Source organism: Manis pentadactyla, chromosome 6 (assembly GCF_030020395.1).
Source record: "Manis pentadactyla isolate mManPen7 chromosome 6, mManPen7.hap1, whole genome shotgun sequence".
In the NCBI taxonomy this organism is placed as follows: Eukaryota; Metazoa; Chordata; class Mammalia; order Pholidota; family Manidae; genus Manis; species Manis pentadactyla.
The window spans coordinates 3,024,768-3,036,303 of NC_080024.1; the positions used below are offsets into that span (position 1 = coordinate 3,024,768).

General features: G+C 45.7%; 1 protein-coding gene across 50 annotated transcripts in view; it reads right to left on the minus strand.

The window, feature by feature from the left end:
* The window catches only part of LRRFIP1 (LRR binding FLII interacting protein 1), a 131,267-nt gene that overhangs the window by 51,988 nt on the left and 67,743 nt on the right, over window positions 1–11,536 (minus strand). For 25 of the 50 annotated variants that reach the window (XM_036901140.2, XM_036901141.2, XM_036901143.2 and 22 more), the window contains exons 3-6: window positions 6,782–6,799; window positions 3,503–3,550; window positions 1,891–1,935; window positions 1,281–1,331 (exon numbers count right to left, since the gene is read on the minus strand). The exons of 6 other annotated variants lie outside the window; for them this stretch is intronic. In XM_036901140.2, the coding sequence (XP_036757035.2) occupies window positions 1,281–1,331; window positions 1,891–1,935; window positions 3,503–3,550; window positions 6,782–6,799 (162 nt within the window). Of the gene's footprint in view, window positions 1–1,253; window positions 1,332–1,890; window positions 1,936–3,502; window positions 3,551–6,781; window positions 6,800–11,536 lie in introns of all 50 variants that reach the window. 19 more of the 50 variants (XM_036901110.2, XM_036901104.2, XM_036901132.2 and 16 more) reach the window with 5 other exon arrangements.

An 11,536-nucleotide genomic window follows, 5' to 3' on the forward strand; every position in this document is an offset into this window, starting at 1 on the left:
ACCTGCTCATAACCCTCCCTCTTCACACAGTATCTTCCTCACTTGGTTTCAAGGCCTCTACCTTTTACTAGCTGGCTCAACAGCCATCATTTCTGTACCTTGTCTACAGACTCTGCAAACTGAGTTTTGCACGTGTAATATTTTGGTTGCATAACTCCTACTTCCTCCAGGGTGAGTCATGTCAGCAGCTCTATGAGGAAGTTACCGCTGTATGGCTAAAGAGAAAGTTTCAGAGAGCAAGGAAGCTCTTGAACTGACCTCCCATCTAAGCCCTGACTTTCTGGCAAACTCACTTTGGATCTGCTTTGGGCCCTGCCAGGGAAATGACAACTGCTTAACTGTACGGCAAGCGCATCACCTTACAGTTCATTGTTAGAAACAGCCAAATCAAAGGCACATTGAGTGTGTATATAATGAGTCTGGGAGTGATATCATGGTTTAATTGTCATGATTACAAACAAGACTTCCACTGCATACAGTCCTGAGGCAAAACAGAGTGGCTGCTTTGAGACCTAATTAGTTCCAGCAGCCACATGCAGTTTCAGCTCTCTGGTAAATTAAACTGACAAGCTCAGATTAATTTAATGACTTAAAGCACTAAGCAGAACGCAGTTTCTCAACTTCACTTCCCAAAGCACACAGTATTTTTCAAGTATAATTATGAAGATTTTTGGATGTTAAAGGAAAAATAAGTGTTTGTGTTTATCCACTGCTGAGCTGTCAGTGCTGAAGGATTTGATCACAGTTGATGGAAGGACAGACGGTGAAGGCGAGCAGACCGGGGCCTGATGGGTCTAGTCTGCTCTAACCTTCCAGCAGGCTGCTCATAGCAGCTACCAGGGAGCTACACAGAAACACCACTTAGCAGTAACTCCTGCGATTAGAGTCACTTTAACTGACTGACCACACCAAGCGGGAGGGAGGGACATCTGCAAACAGGCCAGCGGACTCCCTCAAGGACAGAATACGCGCCTTCACATCCCTTCCGTGCATTAGCAGTGCTGGGCGACTGAATGAGGGAGCAGCAGGGCTGTGATAAGAACATCACGACTTCCACTCTTGGCAGAACGGCATGACAAGACACCTGCGTTTATTAGTAATCTCTCTACAATAACAGAGAAACATCGCACCAGAGATTAGATTCTAAATAAGCATCTTGTCAGCTAGCTATCGACTACCAGACTTCAGGGATAATGAACCAGAAATGAGGATGCAGAGATGAAAGAGCAAAGCATTTTGAGCACACACTGTACCATGCAACAGTCAGTCTGGGTACTGACCCTCAGGCTGCCGCGGCTGCCCACTGACACGCGCTCATCTTCATCAGAAGCCTAGTGAGAGAAAGGGTGAGAACAGTCATGGGGTGATCACAGGTACAGAAAGAAACCGAGGCCTGCCTGCAAAGGGGCGGGTTGACCAGTACCTGCACACAGAACAGGGCGGGCACCTCAAAATCCCAGGGCACACACACCCAGGTCCTGGCACAGAATGTTTGTGCACCTCCCTCACAGAGGACTGTTTCTGGGTAACACCTTTAAACTGATTTCATTAAAGTGGTTATTTACTTCCCTGGTAACAAACGAATTCATAGCCTCAGGGCATATTATCTCCAAATTTTTCATGGATATTGAATAGCAAACAAAGGACAAGGCAGTCGTGAATATATTGATACTCAGACATTCTTTAAATACCATCCCCTCACCAAAGTGAGGTCAAAATGCTCAAAGCTGAGTTCACAGTCTTTGCTTGGGTATAATATCAGAATAGTAATTCTTTCAAAAACATCATATGTATATATATGCATATACACAGTGTATGTACTTCAGCCACTGAAACTACAAATCAGACTTCACTCAAAATGCCTAAGTAGTGAATGAACACGGTACTGACCGAGGTGTTTCTTCTGGATCTACGCGAGTATCGCTCACTGTCTTCCTACCAAAGCAACAGAAGAAACAGTAGGAACAGGTTAGAGGCAGACACAAGCTTAGATAATCCAGTTGTGACACATACAGGTATTTCTGATACAAATGGCAAGTCAACATTTTCTTTGCTTTTGTTACAAGGTTTCAATTAAACCGCTGAGGGAACGGTTTTCTTTTGGGGTGGGTGGGTAACTTAAGCAGACAAGTAATTGGCATATTTCATTTTGGCTTTGAAGTGTGTGTTGGGGGACAGCTGGGTCTTTTTTACCTTTATAATGTGGTCCATTTAACCTACTTTTTTTCTTACATTCTGAACCTTACTCTCTTTGGGAATCAGAGGATAAATCGTTTCCATAAAAGATCCAATAAGGACATCACCCTTCTGTATTTTGTGCATTCTGCTTTTCACCTTTGGACAGCTCTAGAGTTGGCGTATCTTATAATCAAAGCTGCTCACATTATAATTAGCAGCACTTTTCCTTTCTTGGTAGTATATGAAACAATGGTGCATCTTTCAACTGTGTCTTAATATTTGAAAAAATACATCTGTCTGGGTCATATAAGCCCCAAATTGATGGTTTACCCATAATACAGTCTGAAGTTAGTAACTTTTTTCAATAGAGGACGCGGGTGCTCTTTTATATTTCAAGAACTGGTCTCTTTTATATCATCATAGGTATCAAAGATTCTAGGAGGCAACACTACATTTCCTTTGGATCCTTTTATGTAGAAAGGAAAGTTCGTTAATAGAACATTTCCATACTGGGCAGGTCCTCAATGCTCGAAGCATGCGACGATGCCCGTGAGGACAGTCAATACGACGTCAGGGACAGGAGGCGGTGGGAAGAACGTGGGTAAGTTAACAAAGAAAGCAGTGAAGCCACGTTCTCTTGGGACCACTGGGCAGCAAGCAGGAAGCTGCCCCTCCAGGGGCCATGCCGAGGGGCCCCGTATCCTCCTGAGAGGGTCAGGAAGATGGGGCCTTAGGGGAGAGCGGCTCTCCACCGGCTTAGAAGAAGGAGGAGCTGTTCTGGGAAGCAGGTTGAGAGGGTGACAGGATTTTCTCACCAAAGAACAGTGGTTTCAGCAGGCAGAGCAGAAGAGGTAAGGAGGGGACCCGACAGCAAAGCCAGATAAAGGCTGGAACGAGGGTGATGGGGCAGCTGACTGGTCGAGAATGAAGGAGATGGAGCAGGCATGGACTCCATTCCAGCTAGAGCTCGGTGAGACAGGGTGGAAACAGGCAAGTGCCCCCACGGGGAGGGGCACACGCCAGCCTGCGGTGCCTCGTTAACTGGAGGAGGTCAGGGAGGCGGGGGCACTGGAGACGCCCACAAACCAAAAGCCTGGAGACTCCGGGAGTCAGTGGCCACTGAGCAGACCAGACAAAAATGCCCAGCCTGGTCCATTTCTAACCAGGCTTCCGGTGGATGTAAACAATCAGGCCAGATGCCCAAGTCCCGGGAAGAAAATCTCCCATTATTATAGTGTTAAATTTGGCTATCAATATAACTAAACTGTATAAGAAATCAAATTATAAACCATTTAAGTTTCTTAAAATTGTATTCAAGGCGTACCATCCACTGCTCGATGTCACCCCATTTTGTATCCAGCCCATAATATTTCTAGAGGCAGAAAGGAAATAAAATTAGTCAAGAAGTGAAATGGTAACGGGTAAGAAAATATCCCGACATGCATTTCCAAGTTGCTGCCCAGCCACGCAGGGAAAGTCCACGCCCAGGCAAGGCACTCAGCAACATGCTCGGGCTCCCCGGGAAGCGCCACTGGGCGATGGGCGCAGCTGGTGAGCTGGTGCAGAGACACCCAGAGGCCAGGAGAGCCCAGGACCGGCGCTCCTGGGTGAGGGGGCGCCTCCGCAGAGACCAGGGATAGCGACTTAGCCCAGTGGCATTTCAAGCCCCTGTAGTGATCATGCTTCAGGGCAGATGCACTCCAGGAATAAAGGCTGTTGAAGAGAAGCGAAGGCTGCAATCACCCCTGTGTCGCTACGATGGGAAGAAAATGTAGCAGAAATGGGGAGAAACTGCCCCATGGCCCCTGGAAGCCGGGATGCTGCTCAGCTACCTAACGTCTATGCTAATGCAGGTCCAGGGGCATGTCCCCCTTGTCCGTCTTCAGAGCAGGCCCCTGAGAACAGATGCCTGCGAGCCTGCAGAGGAAGGAGGTCCTGGTGCAGGAGAAGCTGCTCGCGTTGTCTTAGCTGATGCCGCCATGTTTTTGCCTTGCTTGTCTAAACCACAGCAGTCCAAGTTAAATTTAGAAAAGCAGCTTCCAAATGGCTTCTTACTGTTACTAAACATAGAAATCCCGAAGTTCAGAGGGAACCCAGGTACAGCCTCAAGCAATGGAAATGGTTTTGCTCTTCTCACTTTTCCTTCGATTTTCCGTAAGGAAATTAAGGAACAACCAAACCTTCACATCCTGTGACATAGGTATGATTTTCCTCCTATACGGAGAAATGTTATAGTGAGAAGAAAAATCACAGTGGATGCGGGAAGTGCAAGACAGTTTTTGAAACTGTTTTATGATGTCCAGAACATGCTACGGCTACGTTTCATTTAGTTTCAGCTTAATTTGAAGGGCAGCCAGGTTTTAAATAGATGGCTCTCTCTCTGATGGTCTTGCCCTTTCTCTTGGAGATGGAGGCAAGGGGAAAATTAGAAGGGGGGAAAAAGAGGAAGAATTTAACAAGGCTCTAAGAATTCAACAAATACTGAGTTGCAGTATCAAAAGTACATGAGCCAAATCTTTTCCTGTGACTTTCCTTAGAATATAAATTAAGAAAGGAAATAAAAAGTAACACTTCCCAATGTCTCGCTTTAACGTAAGTGAGACTTAATTTAAGTGCAACAAACAGCTTAAAGCTTCTTGTATTCTGTTTATGTTAGTTCCCCATCTCATGGTCAAACCACAAAGACAGAAAGAAACCATGTTTTTAAAAAGGAGGGGGGCCTATATAAAATTCACAAACATTTATTTAAATCTCAAAAGAAGTCTGTATTATCAGTTTTTCTGTTTCCCTTTTGCCAGTTCTATGCCTATATCAAATACTGCAAACTAACTGTCGCTCCTTTTGTGATAAAAACAAGAACCAATACTCAAAATCTTTCATCTATCTCCCGGTGGCCTTATAAATAGCTGCTGTAACTCTGGTTCCTTTTCTGTCACTGCAGGGAGGAAAAAAACCCCTAGAAACAGTAAGTGCAATTAACCAGTAGTTCTGATGTTAGCTAGCAGGCAAGCACAGCAAACTCCAGAAAGCACACAGTATTTCAAATGAAAACTACTATGATTAGCCAGTGAGTCATGCAGAGAGAAGCCAGACTAAAGTAAAAGGTGCTTGACTTTCAGAAATAGCTTGATTCAAGAGAAGAGAAACCATTTCCCCAAACAGCCAAATGGCCTGGGAGACAACGCTCGCTGCCTCCTCTTCCTTTCTCAGATCTCAGGGCTGAGGAAAGCCGTCCCTTCCCACGGGTACTTCTTTATTATAAGAGTCTGTATCTGCTTTTCCACTGAGGGCCTCCTGAGCTTCCTCCAGTTTTACTTCGTATATAAATCAACATTCTGACAAACTTCTAACAATGCAACCCTGGTGTATTGGTAAAAAGAAAGTAATAGGGAACCAGATCCAGAAAAGAATGAATCCAAGTGGAAACAACCAGACAGAGTCCCCCTTCTGGTTTTGGACAACCATGTTACGGCGAGGGGTCCCCAGTCTTGCCAGCCTAGCCTTCTGTCTGTTGAAGTCTTACTGAGACTCTAAGTCTGGTTTGGATCGAGCTTCAAAATACATTCAGTACTTGGACCCAACAAAAACTAACAACGTACAAACAGATTCTGGCACCTACTTAACTGATTTCTTTGGGCTCCTGGTGGGTAGAGGTCATGCAGGGTGAGGGGTGGGGCAGGAAGGAAAGGCAGTGAGATTTGCGGAGGGCAGAGGAATCCCGGGCACACTTCCAAATTTACTGCTAGTGTTCTAACCTCTGAAACGGTCACCTTATTTTGACTTTCTTAGCTGTTGTAAAAGAAAAATATCATTCTTCCTTATCTATAAATGAAATAGATTATATAAAGCAACTATTATAGATGTTATAAGTAACAAACTCATTTCATATATGGGAACGACTCACTGTATACACACCCTCTAAATTCTCAAGAAGCCCCTCACTCCTTCCTTCCTTACTGTTGAATCAGGAGTCACTGACTTGACTGCTTTTCTGTTAACTTTTGTGTCTGGACTGTTCAGTGTACGTATTTCTAAACCTTAGCTGCTTCTACAAAACATGAGGAAGCAAGAGAGGTACGGTAGCGTTCTGGGTATTAGGGATTGAGGGCAGGTTAATTTTAAGCTACTGGATTTCATCATTATATCATCATTTTCCTTTGTATTTAGATTTTAAAATCACTATGCAATAATCTCTCAACACATGGTAATTTGCAATGGTATTTTAAAGGTTTTCAAATACCATTCTATATAGAAGGTTAATCTTCCTCTTTGAATATTTGATTTCAAAAGGTTTCCCAAATTCCGGAGTGTGATTTTATTTTGTCTTTGAATTTGATTTTTCTCAAAGAAACCATTTTCTATTTCCTTGAGAAAAATGAATGAGAAAAGCCTTCAGTACACAGAAATGTGTCTGACAGTTGCTTCTGTGGGGGCAGGAGTGGGGAACCTCAGCACTTAATTCAAACCAGTCCATAAGCAAAGCAGCTGAAGAAATAAGTAAGGGCTTCTATGTATTTTCAATGAAAGGTTATTTCTGAAAGGTGATCAGGCCCTTGGCAAGGAAAACACAGTACATGCAAAAAAGAAAGAAGGAAGAGCATACCTTTTGAACTTGATAGATCTATAGAAAAAGGCAGAAGAAAAAGGGAGAACAATAAAACATCCAATTACAGAAGTAGAAACATCAGAAAGGCTCTATGAGTACCTAGAAATACGAAAAAAGTCATACTGAAAAAAAGAAAACAGCGATTACTGGTAAAATATGAATTAAAATTAACTTGTGAAATCTCGTGGAAAGAATCAGTAATTAACTTTACATTGTATTTTAGACATGTTGGTGAGACATGGGCATATCCACATGAATTTCTAAAGAAATCCTTCTATCATTCTAATGCAGAAGTTTGTATAAACTATTACCATTAATGCAGAAGAGCACTTCATCTTCAATTTAAAATTTCTTTTCACGGTGATAAAAGTTTTTAAAAAAACTGTGAAAACTTAATTAGAAAGTCATTTGGTCAAATTTACAAATAGTGAAGAAAGATGCTTTCACGTTCTTATTCATGCAGATCCAAACAATGCCAGGAAAATTCCACGTAACACAATGATCACTAGACTAGAACGAAATGTACTTCTGAGAAAGCTTAGTATCAGACACTGACATCAATTTGCTTCAGAGATTTCTCCTCACCTGGAGAGATCCCTAGGCAGACCGAGACCTCTGCTTCATTCATTCATTCAACAAACATTCACCAGCTCAGGCATGGTTGGAGGCACTGCCATAGCTGGTGCTTCCAGCCTTACAGGTGGGAGCAGGGAGGACCATCGCCATGATGGCTCCAAGCCCAGCAGCCCAGCACACACTCACCACGTCAGCAGCCACCACACGGGTGCACGCAGGCCATCAGGGCACCTCACCATCACACCACCATTGTTTAAATTAATGCAGGTCCCCACACGAAGTAAAAGCTTCACCTAGGCTTCCCAAAGAGTCTTTACATGTTAGTCTTCCCTACTGAGTCCCCTAGAGCCCCCAAAGCACAGCCCACACAGGCCACCTTCCAGTCTCACCAGCCGCACTGGTGGGAGGGCTGGGGCTGGCCGGGCGGGGGGATGGAGCCAACCAGGCCATGGGTCCGCATGTCCCCACGGCTGCGGGGCTTGATGACTGACTGACGCTCAATGCCGACACCTCTGCTCACCTCTCCCGTCCGCACGCTCTCCATGACCGCTGAGGAGGATCCCAGGAACTGGTGTGCTTCAACCACGGCCCCACCTGGGCCAGCAGCTTCCTGCCTCCTGAGCCCCCAGGCACAGGCACTGCCCTTCCAGGCATTCACAGGCTCTCACGTCCAGCTGATCTGACCTCCTTCTCAAGGAAACCCTTGCTCAGAAACACCTGTGGAGGTGGGATGGCTCAACACCCCGTGAAAACAGGGATCACGTTTCTTAATTTTTGCACCAAAATATCAACCCTACTAAACACTGGTCTTTCAGAGCATATTCATTTCCACTTAATCAACAACTTAAAATGCCAGTGCCTCAGGCTATCAGACTGTATAACTGCAAATTATGTTGGCTACGTCCAGTAACAGTCAGGCCTAGAGACAGGATATGCGAGGGCCAGGCTGAGAGAGGTGCGGTCTGTCCACCTGCCTCAGTCCTTCAGCACGTCAGCGGACCTACAGGCTTAGACCCGAGAGCTGGGCTCCCTCCTCTCTGACGTAGACCCGAGCGCTCATGGCTCACGTGCACTCACAGGTTCACCCCCAACCCCTGACGTGGGCCAAGGGAGACACAGCCACATAAACAGCTACCGCTTCCCAGGAAAACTCTTGCTAACAAAATTGCCAGCTGTATGCCCTCAGCACCAATGGAAAACTTGTTTTTCAAGTTTTCAAAGTGCCTAGGGTCATGTGGACCGCTCCATTGCCCCTCCTGCTGGGGGCGCAGCACGCTCACCGCGGACTTGAATCCCTCGTTCACACACCGCCCCTGCCCAGTGCTTCTGTTTTCATGGTTGATCCTATGTTTGATTTTCAGGCAGAGGGTCTACCAGGAAGACCACAAGCTTTGCAGCCTTTTCAGATCTAGTCTGAATCTGAGCTCAGCATTTTCCTGGCTGCAGGGAAAACGGTCTGATCTCTCTCAGGTCTGTTTTCCTTGCCTGTAAATAAAACTCGGGCAGATCCCCTCATGGACTGAGAGTGACCGTCCCCCAACGTCTGGGTTCCTCTTTGACTAGGAATAAAATATTCATCTACTTTTTTAAACCTTTCAAATCCCTTGTTTTGAAGAAGCAAACTTTAAATAGCAATGCTGTCATACTGCAAAGACCCTAAATTTATGATAGGAAAACTCATTGGTATGAGCCAGAGCTCCTGCTGGGCGAACGGGGTCAACACAGAGGACAGAGCTGGGCGCCTCGGCCATGCCTCAGCCTCCCCACCTGGCTCTCACCCCCACTCCTGCCATCCCCACAGGCTGTGCGGACCTGAGTTAGTGTCCCTGCTTCCCACCCCTGACACTCAGCTGTCCGCACGGGAGGCCAGGCTCTCCACGGGGCCCTCTCAGCTCAGACGGCCTCTGAAGACACTGCTGCAGGGGAGTGTCTGCTGAGGACCCACATCACCAAACCATCCATAAGATGCTCCACGGAACTCACCTCATGACAAAACATCACATCTGATCCCTGGGCACCACTTAGATGTCTACAGAGGCAGTGCATCAAATGTCAGAACAGGGCATTTCAAAGTCCCACTGCTGTCTGCTAACCAAGACATTTATTTGCATGTGGGACCCACGAACGCAAACAGGGGCAGGTTTAACTGGGTTTCCCAGGTTTTCATCAGCCTTGCTCAGCAAAGCAGGAGCTCCTGAGCAGGCAGCAAATGCCCAAGGTGGCTGTGGTGCTGGTCAGAGGTCAGGGTTTGAATGTCGCCACCTCCAAACCGCCTGCAGCGGTCACGGGTTATTTAACCCCGGGGACTCCCCTGTACCGAGGGTGCAGTGGGGGCTTCCTCAGCCTCACTAGGCACTGTGGCCGGTGGTTGGGACCCTCCACATATCACACTCCCCCTGCTGACATCCATCCCAGTTTTATGATACCAAAATTGAAAGACCAAAAGTTTGTCTTTGGGTAGCTTGAAATATTGCAACTGAAATGCAAGAGTTCAGCAACAGATTCCTGTTATGTCATCGAATTAAAGAGGGAGAGGAGAGGATTTCCATTCCCTCTGCTTTTAAAGGAGGCCATTCAAATAGTTTTCCTGGCTTAATTCCTTTCATCTTTTATTTTCTAAATCAAGAACTTCTGCCAAAGCACCTTGTGAGTAATAAGCTGTGAATGTTATCAGGTATGCGTTTAAATCAGTTCTACCCACAATCAGGTAAGACAGATTTTATCTAAGTGTATGATTTGGAAAATACATATGTATGTATATACCATATAATTCGTGTTTGTGTTGATTTTATAGGAATGTCACATCTGTGTTCTTGGTGAAAGTAACTTTCTCTTATACAGAGAAAAATGATACAGTGATTACTGACACCATAGTGAGAAGGAAGGTGGGGCCCTACACAGAGTCACTGTCACCTTTCTCCTCTGAGTCCACTGGTTCAGCTCCAGCCCCAGGCCTGAGAGGATGGCCTCTGGCCCCCCAAAATACGCACAGTTCAAACTCATTCAGCTGTGGCAAACCAAGAAAATTTTGGGGAGATTCTTCTCAAAAATCTGTTACCACCTTAATATAAAAAAGCCTAGGCTGCTTGGGGTCAGGATGGCCCCTAAAACACGGGTGCGCTGTCTCAGACAGGTATGTGACAAAGACCTCTAAGCAGACCTATTCCTATTCTCACCTCCCTGTCTAAACACTTCTCTCCAGAGACTTTCCTGCAAATGCTTCTTGGAACGACTGTCAATCCCTCCTCGGACGGAGTCTGTGGCCGAGCGTGCATCAGGTTCCATCCCAATTAGAGCCAAACATCACCCTTCACTGACATAATGAGGTGGGGAGGTGCTTCATGCTCATCCTCGGGACTTATAAAGTGTCACTGCGATCGTAAGGTCCAGATAATGAACACAAAAATTCAGAGATGACTATTTCTAATTTTTCAATGACAAATGTGATTCTGGGGGGGAAGGCACTGTGAAGATGCTTTACCCATACTTCTTGGAATAAGTTAAGAGGGAAAAAGTACAATAAATTAAAGTACTAAATTAATTCTAGAGGCAGAATGTAATAAAAATATACATACAGCCATATTTGTATCTCCAACACCGAGGGAGACAGTGGTGACCTATTTTCAAATATTTGTTTAGTCTTTACTCCCACGTAAACACCAGGCAAGCGATTCCTAAAGTCCGGTTGAAGAGTGGCTGTTCTCACCTGCTCAGGTCCCTCCCAGTGACTGTGGTGTAGCCTCTCTCTTGGGAACAATGTCCCCTTCTGTCTCCATCACTGTGGGGCTGCCTTGGTGACGCCTGCCTGCCCGTCATGGGGACTGTGGTCTGACTCTCCTAACATCTGGGCTTGAGTTTCTAGTAATCTTTAACTCATTCTTTAAACCCCATGGTAGTGTTTTCTTCCCCAAATTCAAATCTGGCCATGTCTCTTCCCTGCTTACAAATTGCTGCACAGACAAACTCCTCTGGCTGGTAACGACAATGAGCACCTCAGGCTGGTGGCAGGGACCTCACCCTACAAGGAATGCAACCTTGGGAATGCGGCAGAATCTGGAATGGTTTTTGAAAAACTTGAAAAGTCTCACAAGTTTTGAAATACCGGCTCAACTTTTTAAATTTAGCTATGTGAATCAAACAAGACTGTGCATGAAACTCAGCCCTGGGAAGGAGGCT